This window comes from Echinops telfairi, unplaced genomic scaffold, assembly GCF_000313985.2.
Source record: "Echinops telfairi isolate 266 unplaced genomic scaffold, ASM31398v2 ScPeMD7_7469;HRSCAF=8507_1, whole genome shotgun sequence".
Classification (NCBI taxonomy): Eukaryota; Metazoa; Chordata; class Mammalia; order Afrosoricida; family Tenrecidae; genus Echinops; species Echinops telfairi.
In genome coordinates this window covers 12,849,317-12,863,059 of record NW_022111373.1, presented here as the reverse complement: position 1 = coordinate 12,863,059, position 13,743 = coordinate 12,849,317, and the positions used below count along the sequence as shown (strand labels likewise).

The following is a 13,743-nucleotide window of genomic DNA, read 5'->3' as shown; positions in this document are numbered from 1 at the left end:
TTCCCAGATTTTAATTAAGCCTGTGTTTACTGCCTTTCTGGTTTCAATGTATTCTTTAGGTGCAAAGGATATTTCTAGCTATGGTTAAAATCATTTGAAAATAATATGTTTCCAAATGAATATGTACAAAACCTTTGGACTATTTTTTAGGGAAATTATGTAAAAAGCAATTTTTAAAAATTATTTCAGGGAGCGGGGAGGGAGGGGAAAAATGAGATCTAATGCCTGGGGCTTAAGTGGAGAGGACATGTTTTGAGGATGATGAGGGCAATGAATGTACAAATGCGTTTTACACAATTGCTGTATGTATGGATTGTGATAAGAGTTGTATGAACCCCTAATAAAATGATTTTTTTTTAAAGGGCATAGACCCAACATGGAGGGGGAAAAAAATTATTTCAGACTTTCTCTTCCGAATGATCTCTACATATCCTGCAACCTTTTCTCATTCTAGCAAAGGCTTTCTTCCTTGTCCGCACTTGCTTCTTGGGGTTTTAAGTGCATAGCCTCAAAAACAGACCTGGGGGGATCACTAAAAACTACTGATGCATAATTTCAGTGGGGCTGATTCTGACAGAATGTATATACTGCTGTTAGCAGATTGCTGCTTAAAGAACTGCTCTTATTTAGTCTCATGGGTATTACAGAAGAAGAGAAAGAAACTAACTGGTGTAGTATTTGAAATTGACATTATACAGATCCCCTCAGGTAAATTTTAAGGCATATTTAAGTTAGAAATTTTAAACTGAAAGTTCCCTCCCCACCCCCTCTCTTTCCATCATTGTAGTGATGCCTTTGATATCCAATATGGAGTGGTGGTTATCCGCTTAAAAGAAGGTCTGGATATATCTCATCTTCAAGGACAAGGTAAAGTACTTCTTGTTGAAAATATTTTTTATTAAAGAATTATTAGAAAACTATATATTCTCACAACAAATTATTCAGTAATTTCAGTAGTTAATTATCAATGCCATGGTCTTACTCTGTGATATCTTAAGATCACATCTTTGACAGGCAAACTGTCTTGTGTTGGTATTTACCTAGATAATGGTTAGTGTGTTAGCTCAGGGTGACTAGAGAAACAAATTCAGACACTCATATGTGTAAGAAAGAGCTTTCTATCAAAGAGTAATTGTATATTAAGAAAACATCCCAGCCCAGATCAAGTCTATAAAACCCATATTAGCCCATATGTCCGATACCAGTCTATAAATTCCTCTTCAGACTCATGCAACACATACAATGACACCAAATGCAGGAAAATCACCAGCCAGGGGCTGGAAAGTCTTGTGGGTCTAGTGGTGGTGTGGGTCTCCACGTGACTCCTCCAGCTCCAAGGCTCTGGCTCCATCAGCATAACTCCGTGTGGCTTGTCAACAGGAATGTCTCCCAGGGAGAGAGTGTCCCGCCTCCTAGGAGGAAGACAGGAGCACCCAGAATCCTCAGGAGAAGGCCATGCCCACAGAGAGGTTTCATTGCCTATGACCTGATTGACAGCCTAGATTCCACCTGTGTTAGTCGGAGTGGACTAGAGAAATTAATCGACACGTGTATAAGAAAGAGGTTTATATACGAGAGCAATTGTAGATTAAGAATGCATCCCAGCCCAGTCCAGTCCAAGCCCATAAATCCGATATTAGCCCATATGTCCAGCACCAGTCTATGGATTCCTCTTCAGACTCATGTAACACGTTGCAATGATGCTGAATGCAGGAAGATCACAGGCCAGGTGAAAAGTATTGTGGATCCAGTGGCGGTAGAGGCATCTCAGTGTTGGCAGGGGTCTCCACATGGTTCCTCCAGCTCAGGGCACTAGGGTAGTTACATGTGTCTTGTCAGCTGCAGTGTCTCCCAGGTTATGAGCTGAGCTTGAAAGTGTCTCCTACCTCCATGGAGGAATACAGGAGTTCCCAGAATCCTCAGGAAAAGGCCATTCCCACACAGGCCTCATTGGCTATGACCTGATTGACAGACTCCACCCCTTTACTCTTAATCCTCTCAAATTGACAAATGATTATATAACTACCACGCCACCCCTTTGCTGAAGTTGACAGTAGATTATGTAACTGCCACAGTTCTTGAAGTGGTTATTATGGAATCTTACTCAACCCCAGCTGCAAGTTCAGGGGAAACAAACATAGTTATAATTGTACAATGGAAATATTTTATGTGGCTAAAATTCAGGCGTCCTCAAACTGCAGCCCATGGGCCACATGTGGCCCACCGAGGACATTTATCCCGCCCACAGGGTGTTTTTGCCCCATTTGTTTTTTTTACTTCAAAATAAGATATGCAGTGTGAATAGGAATTTGTTCATAGTTTTTTTTTTTTAACTATAGTCCGGCTGGTAAATGCAGTCATGTATTTGATAATTTTTTAAGGCTTTTCTTTTTTAAATGAAGGTTGTCACCTAGTTAAAGGTGATTACTGCTTATGTCATCTTGTTATAAAACGTTACAGAAATTGCTAAAGCCTTTTGCTATTTCCTGGTAGTTTTAAAAAATGTAGACTTAAGAAAATTTTGTGTACTCATTATTTCCTTATCAGTCACTTAACCAAATTAGCACTCAATTAAGGCTGTGCCAGCACCAGACACATATAATGAACTTTTGTTACTTGTTTATACACTTGTACTGTTTTAATTCCCACCACCACTACCCCATCCTGGAGTTATAAAAGGGATGCTTTGAAATCACCATGTGACACAAAAATGTGACTTACTAAAAATGTATTTTCTTATTCTTTGTTTTGTGTGCCTTCAATTTGTTCCCGATGCATAATAAGTATACAATAGAACCAGCCCATAAGGTTTAGTAGGCTGTGATTTTTACAGGAGCAGAATTAACAGCTTGTAGATTTGTGGGTTAAACTGTCAGTGTTTTGATTAGCAACCAACTGCTTAGAGCACTGTGCTAGCAAGGCCTTAACTTTTGTAATCCCCAAAAACCCAAACCTACAACCATTGAATAGACTCTGACTCATAGCAGTCCCATACAGGCTTTTAAAGGCTGAAAACCTTCACTGGAGCAAACAGATCATCTTTATCCTGCAGAGCAGCTCATGGGTTGGAATAGCCACCCTTTCTGACAGTCCACTGCTTCCCCAGCAGTGTCAGCCTTGCACAGTACTGTAAGAATCTGTTTGAATTCTCTGCTGCAGTAGCAGTGAGTAGGGTTTATTTAGAAGTTCGTTTTCTTACTTAGGGTTTGTTTAGTGTCTGGTTTAAACCTGCACTTCTGCATAATTACTAGTAGACTTCCCTTTTGCTGTCAAAAGTAGTAGTTTGGCTAAGTATATAATTGAATAATTTATAGACACTTGACGTTGACTGAAACTTTGAAAAAGATTTTCAAATATTATAATCATCATGAACCATATATCTGAAAAGGCCCAGTAAGATGTAGAGAAAAGAATGCATTTCAATATTTGATAAAAATAACACCACAAGCTTTACAATCAAGCAGGTCTACATCAAAAGTCCCAGCTTTTCCTCGGCATCATTTTATACTATGTGATAATTTGCTGACTTTTGAGCCTCACATACCTCATCTGTCAACAAAACTACCTCCCAGGGTTGTTGTGAAGATTGAAAGGGAGACAAACTCTTGGCATAAGATACGCTCTTGAAAAGATGAGGCTCTTGGCATAGTGCTAGCACCTTAGCTCAGGTTGCTTCTGTTACTGCTTCTTTCATTGACTAGTGAATAGTGACGATGATAGGAACAGACGGTTCACTTCCTATTATACTTGTCTTTGTGATACGTGTTTTTAATGATGGGAGTTAAATACTGATACCTCTTTGCCAAGAAAGACAGAAAATGAAACTACTTTAAAAAGGAAGAAAAAAGACTCACCATGAGCTCATCAGGAAGACTGGTTTTGGCTCATCTATAGTCAAGAGTGTAATGTTTCAGTGTTTTCTTCTAACATACATGTAAATGTTTGTCATCATTTACATTTTAAAATTGTAAATTATTCACATTTTATAACTTATAGTTATTTTCACCCAATTCTAATGGTCCTTGAATTTCACTAATGACCGATTCCTGAGCACCTAATTCAAATGTGTGGGACTGTACTTCTTACTCAGATATTTAGGTGAATTCTCATTTCAAAATGATTTGCTTGTATATAAGAAATAAGTCATAGTACATTTGTTATCTCATAATGACCCTTACTTTAAAATGTCGTTTATGTGTGATTCAACCATAATGCTTTTCTTTTTCCCCCAACAGTTAAACAAGAATTAGATAATATTTTAAATGCTTTGTGTCCACAGAAGAATTAGTGTCATCACAAGAGAAATCTCCTGGTGCCAAGGATGTGGTACTAAGTGTGGAATGCAGTAAAACATCAGACTTGGATGCTTCCAGACAATCTGGTGAAAAGACTATTAAACATAAAGGTAATTGTTCATTGAAACAAGAAGCTTATTTAATGGTAACATTTTAATTGGGAGGGAATAATTTTTATTATATAGCATGACGTCTAAAGTAATCCATTCTCAAACTTGTGCTGTTCATTGCTGGTTGCTCAGGTAAAATTTATGCCTTGCAAAAATGGCTGCAAAGTGACTAGGTATTTTAAGGTATTAAAACTAGATTGTTAAACCAAAATCATATCAATTAATTGTTTGCAAATTTTCTCTTGTGTGTATTCATTTCTATGTGCCATGAATAAGATATTTTCCTTTGATGTATGGGTCCAATCTGAACTTGGAAAGCAACATAATCATATGGGTGTAGCAATATGATATAACATCATGACGAGAATGGTGTTTTTAAATTAATTTGCATAATTTTTTTTAAGAATCAGGATGCACATAAGGGATTTTGTTTTTTGTGTTAAAATTTTATATCTATTTCATCTCTAGATTCTCACTCGCAAAAAAATTCTGAGGTAAAACATGAAATGCAAGTTTATATGTTAATTTAGTCCCTGTCTAAAGAAACTGGCTATACTTGGTTGCTGAACTACTTGACCATAATTCCTTTAAATTCATAATTACCCTGATGATGACGTATGTGACCAGATAAGCCACTTCAGACTCTTCAGTGACTGCTGGATACTGTATCTATGTCAAACTTACGAGAAGGAAAGAGGGATGACTTCCAAATCCTACTCTGCTACCCTCACTCTCCTACCTCTGTTCAGTCTAGTATCTCCGTCTGCCTTATTCCCACCTGACACGCAACAAGGAAAAATCTGTACTGTAAATCATCAAACTATATCACGTTTTTGATCCCTGTAAAATAATGACCATGCTTTTTCTGAACTCAGTCATGTCTTTGAAATGGATCACTTCTAAATTTCAGAGCTTCAATGCTGCTTTGTTTCTGTGCTTGTCTCCCTGGTTTGTGTAGACTAGTAGTTGAATGCTATGACCCAGTTTTTTCTTTCAGTTCTTTTGCTGGCTTGATTCTAATTTCTATTTTCTATAAGCTGATTCTGGTAACTCTTTTTTCTGTTCCTGTGTTTATTTTTAGTTTATGGTATACATTCCTTCATTTCCTCTTAACTTTTTTTTTTTTTTGGTAGTCCTTTTATCTTGCCTAAAACAGACCCTTTCTCCACAGACTATTAGGAAATCATAGGGGCGTGTAGGAAGAAGTAATATATATTAAGCGTCTGCAGTGCACCCACATAGTAAATACTATCGAGGTATTAACTCTTGAATGTGTGTCAGTCTTAAGAGGTCACTTATTTTTCTAGAGTAGGAAGCAAGGTCAGTTAGTTTCTTCTTAAATTTGTATCTTAAAATACAAATGCTTTAAATTCAGCTAAAAAATTTTTTTTAATGTCAAGACATCCTTGACATTTCTGAGCTCTTGAAAATGAATTCAGAAGTTCATAGTTTTATTTGTAAAAGCTTTTATTAGTAAAGCCAGATCTTCTCTAAGGGCCATACTATTTAATATTAGAAAGTTATAAATGAAATAATGTTTTTTACTCCCCAAAGGCATAAGAAATAAGTAGCATTCAAAAATGGCATTAGCTTAATTTTGTGGGATTTTTTCCCCTATTTAGCCAGTTATTTTCAAAGTAATAATTATAAATAGAATTATAAACATTCTGCTGTCACTGCTTAGCCCTGCATATTTGCCTGTGTCTGCCTTGGTTCTTGAAACAGACATTGTGCAAGGAGACCAAAAGCACCTTGGAGGACTTACTGTGTGCTAGGCACAGAACTAAGTGCCTTCGTGCTCTCAATCAAACAACTTGAAGAGAGAAGTCCTCGTAACCCTCTTGATCTACGAGGGCTCAAGCTTACAGAGCTAAAATGAGGGTAGAGGTAATACTGGAGCCCTGGGACTACAGTGGCATATAACTTTTCCAGTCCTGGTCTGAAGTATGAAGTGCCACAAACAAACCAATAACATGCACTATAACAAGCTTAGATGAAGGAAAAATTGAGGTTTATAAGACTGTAAGCAGCAGAAAGAAGCCCTGGTGTCTCAGTGGTTAAGCACTCAATTGCTGACCTAAACTTGGGCAGTTCAAACCCATCGGCTACTGCACAGAAGAAGAATGTTGCAGTTGGCTTTCAGAAAGATTTGCAGCCTTGTAAAGCCTATTTACATTTTCATTATTGTCCTACAGGAGTGGATTAGCTCTTCCCTGAAGGATCCTAGGGACTCAGAATAAACTGACAGCAAAAAACATTGGCTTTTGGTTTTAAACCCCAGGAAAATACAAATTGATGAAATAGGCATATGTGTGTGCATACATATAAAAAAATAGATATTTGAAAATAAATCTCTGCTTTATAACCTGTCATTTCATATGAATTTAAGACTTCTGTGACCAGATCCCACATTATTTCAAGTGATGATTAATTTTTACAAGTGATCAAATATTCACCAAATGTTTCTGAGAGTCCTGTCAGTCATTTACACGTGGATGCAGTGGCACTGTTCAGATTGGTTGGTTAATCTGCAGGGTCCTTTCTTTAGGTCATATTGTACTCAAGGAGCCACACTAAGCCTTTTTTCCTGCTAATTTTAAGTGTAAGTTTAAGAAACTCTGCTAAGATTACATGACACTTGTACAGGGACGGTACCGAGGGATAGGTGCTCTCTGTAGCCCTGTAGGGAATGGGTTTGATGTGTTTGCTTTTTAACATCCTAAAATTTAGGGTAGAAAATATTAATCTTCAGTCTTGATTATTTTTCATAGACTGTTGCTTCATAGACTGCTTTGTTTTCAAATGTGCTCTATTTACATTTTCATTATTTTCTTGATATAAAGGCAATTAACCTATATTTTGTGTTTTTTAAATATAATCTAGATGAGGAAGAGGATGGCAAGACTCCAACTCAACCACTGTTGAAAAAAGGCAGGCATTTTTCATCATTTTATTTTAATCCCTTTTGTTAACTCTTTAACTCCAACTTTATTATTTTTTTAACCTTAATTTTTATTTTCATGGTGAGGTGATGTTACAGCTATTTACTAATGCATATTAGAAAAATTAACACTAGTCCAAATCAAAAGAAAAACTGAGGAATAGGTAGTCTATCAAAGAAAATTTTTCTAAGATCATTGTTAAATTTCTTATATATTCAGACCCTGAAAGTCAATATTAAATTTTTTAATTAAAACTGCATGGTTTAGATGAGTAGTCGAGACACTGAATTCGGTTGACGTACAGTGTCACTTGCATTCTTGACCATCAGTTTGTACCCAGTCAAGTCCTTTAATTTTGATACTAATATATTTTCATTTCAAAAATTATAATATTTCTCACAGTCCTGCTGCGTTTGGGAGATACACAGTCATGTCAGCGTACATGCATTTTATGAAAAGGAGATAGAGGTGAGAGTTACGGAGCAGTGTGGTTTGGTAGCCATATTATTTCATCATGCAAAATCATCCGTCATGTTTGCATACGTCATGGCAGCATGGAAAGTGAATGATAGTCAGTCGGCAGAAGTCAACTGATTTCGTCCTGTGGATTTCTGCTCTGAAACGTTTGGTGCAGGCGTTCCATAATAGTCATTTGCTTGCTCACAGAGCCTCTCAATGTTGTTTTTTTGTGTGGGTTTTTTTTTTTCTTTTTTTCATTTTAATTTTTTTATTTCTGAGAATAATTGGGAACATCCTGGGTTTATTAGCTTTTAGATCTCTAACAGATGGGTATCTTTCCAAGGAGTTCCTCCTTACCGTATATACTCGAGTATAAGCCGACCCGAATATCAGCTGAGACTCCTTATTTTACCACAACACTGCATAAAACGTGCTGAAACACTCAGCTTACACATGAACATATACAGTATCTCTGTGGTGAGATAACGATGAAGTTGGTGTGTAGCTTTAGACCTCGGTGCCATATTCTGAAGGGAGGGAAGTTAGGAAGGCACACGGCAGGCTTCCTTTAGACGAAGAAGTGTGCACTGTGGTATTAGGAAGAGAGTTTTGGTAAATCTTCAACAGTCTTCTGCCATATATGTTAACAGATAGTATTTTATTTAAAAAATACTTTTGAGAGGCCATACTATGACACAGATCAGGTATAAAAACACTGATTAGCTTGAAACAACTTTTCAAGATCCAACATATAGCAGTAGGTATAATTTCTTCTTGATTCTGATTGCCATATTGGTATTTATGAATCATTTAAATTTATCAGAATGCGTCAAAACACTGAAACTTTGGAAAGACAAATTCCATTTAGCTATGTTCAAGATATACTTATCTGCAGTTATTTTCCAAGTTTGTTGAAGATGTAGACATCTGACAGCTTATGGTGTGGATATATCTCCATGTAATATAAACATATTAGAATATATGAAAGTTAGGATACTCTAGGAATTCAGCAAAGGAGGAGTTAATATAACCTCCCTTACATCTCATGTTTTTGCTTAATCTTTTAGAATCTAAAGGCCCTGTTGTGCCTTTAAATGTAGCTGACCAAAAACTCCTTGAAGCTAGTACACAGTTTCAGAAAAAACAAGGAAAGAACACTATTGATGTCTGGTGGCTTTTTGATGATGGAGGTAAGATTAATACACTTTTTAAATAATTTCAAGTTGACTGAATTTGTGAAAATAGTAGTAAGAGACCTTATGTGCTTTCCCCCAGAGGCTCATCCGGGCTTTGCTAGCATTCCCCAAGCCAAGGCTTCATTTCAGAATCAAGTGCTACACATAGCTCTCATGTCTCTTCAATGTCCTTTTGTTTGGAACACTGGCTTAGTCTTTCTTTGACCTTCATGACCTTGTTATTTTAATCTTAGAGTGGCACTCAGGTCAGAGTACTGCCTGTCGTTTCATTATAATTACTGTCAGGTTATATATTTTGAGAGGAAGGACTCAGAACTGATGCTGGACTCTTCTGACTACTGACGACATGCAGTTATTGTCCACTCACTGGTGACCTTAGCTTTCACCACTGAGACAAAGGTGGTTTTCCCTGTAAAGTTACTGGCCTCCCTCCTTTGTAATTACAGATATTTGGGAAGAAATTTCTTTGCAACTATGTAAAGATTTGCCACTGTCCTGTGCATCCAATGCTGTCTCTTGCCTGAGTTCACTGTTGTCCAGTGGCAGTTTTTCCAGTCCCGCCAACTGGAAACCGCTTTCTCCATTTCTGTCAAAGTGAAGTCATTGGTTCTTGTTTTATTCAGTGAGACGTACTTTGTTACATTGTTTGTCTCGATGTTCAAATTGTTCCAAATCCGAACAGCAGAGGTCCACTTTGTGTGCCAGGCGGGCTCCAGTGTCCTTTGCCATGCCTCTGTTACTTTCTGACACAATAAGATGTGCCAGCCTCGGCAGGGTGCTTTCTCTGTTCTAGCTGTGGAGCGAGCCAAGGAGCTTTCGCTCCTTCCCCAAGGATGGTGTTCAGAAAGAAAGACTGGGGCACAAGGGACACTCAGGACTATTAGGATGTCATTTCTCCAAGGCCTTCTTAGAGGACAGTGCTAAGAAATACAAGGGAGCTTCGGGAAGTTGGGAAAGTTCTATTCCTTTTCAATTCCACTTTTCCATGAACCTTTGAAGCTCCCTTGTACACATAGATACGTTTTTTGTGTGTTTAGATAGAGATTTGAAAACCAGTTCTGGGCCAACCCTGCAGAGTTCAGCGTTTTGTCCTCTTTCATTTCCCTCATTTCACTGAGAAACCGATTCCCCTTAGGTGAATGTGCTTATTTTCTCAACTCCTGGGAGATGTCGCCCATCCCCCAGCTGCTGGACCACTTTTCTACTTGGCTCCCGCCCTCAAGTGGGCCCTTCACTCTGTTGGGTTAACCTCCTGGCTCAGACCTACCCAATGATCTTTCACTGAGTTAATAAACACGGGCAGAATTTCATTTTACATTGAAGTGTGTTAAATATATATTAGAGGCTAAACATTTAAAAACTTCTTAGTTGAGATATTAGCATTTAATAAATGATCGGTTGTGTTTTTATAATTCAGGCTTGACCTTATTGATACCTTATCTTCTGACTACGAAGAAAAAATGGAAAGACTGTAAGATTAGAGTATTCATTGGAGGAAAAATAAATAGAATAGACCACGACCGGAGAGCGTAAGTCATCTTAAAGTTTATCTTTACCCAGTAGTACTTCATTTACACAGGATAGATTTGATCAGATAAAAATGAGACAATCCAAAAGAGATCAACCGTCTTCTGTTCTGTAATTAAGCTAAAAATCACAGCTAAGAAAGTATGCCCCCCTCTTTTAATTTTTGTCTTCACGCTGTCAGTTCAGATCCTTCATTGTAATAATCATATGTAACTTTTGAAAGCATTTTTGCCTTTGTAGGTCTCTTAAATATTCTAACATAAAGTAAAGCGTTAAGCGGCTTTTAATTTCATTTGGGAAAGAAAGTATGCAAAGAGTTTATGTTCCATGCAAGATGCATTTTGTAGACCTCTGGACGGCAGAAAAGCAGGATGCCATGGCCACGCATTGTCTTCTCTCCCTCCCTGCCACCAGCCTGGCCCTGGTTTCTCTCCACAGGGCTCCCAGGTTCGTGTTTGGAAAGCAGAGCCCTGTTCACAGGATTATTTTGCTCAAGATACTTTGAACAGTGACATCTCCATTATGTACGACAGAAAACTTAGTTGCACTCAGGGCCCTTCACCCTTGCTCTGTTGTCCTAGTCCCTTTTCATTGTCCGCTCTTATCCTCACAGGCATTGGCTGTGCTATGTTCATACGTCTGGACATGCATGTGATTTCAGGCTTTTACGCCTGTGCCCAGTGTCACAAACTCCTTCCCCAATCCTCTTTTGTGTTAAAATGCTCCATTCTTGAAAGTCAAGCCCAGTGCTCACCATCTCCATAAAGCCTACCCTAATTTTCTCCTCCATTAGCCTTCTACTAGTTGTTGTATTATTGCCTTCCTAAATCACAATCCATTTGATATCACCCATTACATTCTGCCTTTAATTGTTTTCCCATCTTAAATTTCAGTTGTGTGATGTTTATCAACAAGGAGAAAGACGAGCCTGTTTACTCTTGTCAATGTTTACAGTCTCAGAAATCTTATATAGGGTCACTGTGAAATGGAATCAACTCGATAGCCTGTGTTGTTTGGATAATATTTGCCACATTACCTTGCATATAGCAAGACACTCTTTTATGACGCCAAGTTTAACTAAGTGCTTACTCATTTCAAAAATTGGATTATGCAAGAAATACTAGAATGAACATAAAAATTAAACTTCTATATTCTAATAATCTTATGTCTTCACTCACTGTAACTGTTCCCTTAAAAATTAAATCCTTTTTTGATGGCTTTTTGTGTGTGTATTTCACCTCCAGTATTGTTGCTCCTAATGTGTCATTGCCAGCTACTCCTCCCAAAAAAATCCGAGCTTTATTGTGCTTCCCTTCTCCATCCGCCCTAGTTCCACAGCCACCCCACGGAGATACGTAATGCATGCAAGAACACATATGTACACACATGCACACTTAAACCGAACCGACCATCTTCAGTTTAGTTCCAACTCAGAAGTCATATGTGGGCTCTGACATGTACATTCTTCTTTGATAGAAAGAATAATCCAAAATTAATTAAAGACATAACTGCTTGCTCTTTTTTGGAAGTCTTTATACTTATTAATATAATATAAATAAAATGTAGATAAAAATAACGCCATGTCATTCAGGGTTCATTATTAATAACCTTGCTCTCTCCATTCATTTATCCCTTAGAGAGATTCAGAGAAAGTAAAAAGAATATAACAGAAATCTCTGCTCGGGGGATTTCAGAGCCTATGTTGTGCATATATTTAAGTCAGATGGACGAAGTACTGGTGACATGAGTGGACGTGAGCCCACACAGGGCTTTCCGACGTGCTTCGGCCCTTCATAGAATAAATACTGACACGTATCTTTCACGCGTCTCCTTGCTCTTCATTCCGTTCTAGGATGGCTACTTTGCTTAGCAAGTTCCGGATAGACTTCTCGGACATCATGGTCCTAGGAGATATCAATACCAAACCAAAGAAAGAAAAGTAAGTTATTGCTTAAATTACTGTACATGCAAAATTTTAACCTTTTTTGGATGAGCTATTCTAACACTCCAACAGATAAATCAGTTACAACTAATTACATATTTTGTTTTGTTTTTATATGTGATGCCAAATTTTTGCATCTAGGTCTGGTTGATTGGCCCACCTACAGCAGATACATGGAGCCGCGGCTAGAGAGCATTTCAGTTTCTGCTTTATAAGTGACTTTTAAAAATCCCTAATGCTTCAGCAATTCCACGTGTTCTAAACGTGTGCGTCACCCCTACCGACGTTTATTGTGTTGTTGGTCAGTCAGTGCCCCATAGACAACAGAATGAAACTCTGTTCCTTCCTCCTCACAGTTGCTGTCCACAGTAGCACACCATTGTGTCAGTCATCTTGTTGTAGGTCTCTTTCCCTGACCTTCGACTTTACCAAGGGTGACGTCCTTCCCCAGGGATCGGTCCCTTGTAATAACATGCTTTGTTGTCCATTGACTTGGAGCCAGTGAAAGAATTGACTGCTCTTCAGGGATTTTAAGGATGTGACCTTGAATTTAAATTAAATACTAATGGAAGCAGATTGTCAACCCTGTCTTCTGAAGATACCTCTGGGGTTTGGCCTCCTAAGTGGTTAATCATTTGGGTCCCACGGGATAGTCCTCCCAGTTAAAACAGACACTCTTGGAATGGCTCACTCTGAAATGATATTAAACAGTTTGTTATAATGATACATATGTTTATTTTATCAGGAAAATGTTGAATATGCAGTTGATATAAAAAATTCATTTGAATTAAATATATGGTAAGGATTTAAGTTGGTGCTTTTTAGAAAAATAATCCATTAACAGAGGACTTCAAAAGATTTTTGGAAACGTGAAACTGAAAGATAAATATTTCCACAAACATTTGAATTTCCTGCACACGTTACAAAAGAGCTTTGAATTAGAGTTAATACTGAAAACTATAGGTCTTTTAAGGGATGAGAATGCCATTCATGTGCCTTTTCTTTTTTTCTCTTGAGTTTTTGGATATTGAGATTAGTTTTGCTACTTAAAAGTTTGAGCCTGCTCTTTCCTTCTTTCAAAATGTTATGATACATTTTCTTACAACACTCTTTAAGGGAATCTGATGTATTGCTCAAAAGAATGATTTTGCCTTGAAAATGTAGGATATAGGGACAAAGGTAGATGAGACACAGGGAAACAGGTACAGTGGTTAAAACTGCAATTCTAGTACTGTGACTATAGTTCTAAATTTCTAATCTGATCGAGAGACT

The 13,743-nt window shown here is 37.7% G+C and overlaps 1 protein-coding gene across 1 annotated transcript in view; it reads left to right on the top strand.

The window, feature by feature from the left end:
* Positions 1–13,743, top strand: part of SLC12A2 (solute carrier family 12 member 2) — a gene marked incomplete at its 5' end in the record, with an annotated part of 96,297 nt that overhangs the window by 79,850 nt on the left and 2,704 nt on the right. Inside the window, 6 exons of the mRNA XM_004696978.3 lie at positions 788–867; positions 4,280–4,405; positions 7,289–7,336; positions 8,874–8,996; positions 10,420–10,531; positions 12,382–12,468. Coding sequence (XP_004697035.2) covers positions 788–867; positions 4,280–4,405; positions 7,289–7,336; positions 8,874–8,996; positions 10,420–10,531; positions 12,382–12,468 — 576 coding nt within the window. The remainder of the gene's footprint in view (positions 1–787; positions 868–4,279; positions 4,406–7,288; positions 7,337–8,873; positions 8,997–10,419; positions 10,532–12,381; positions 12,469–13,743) is intronic.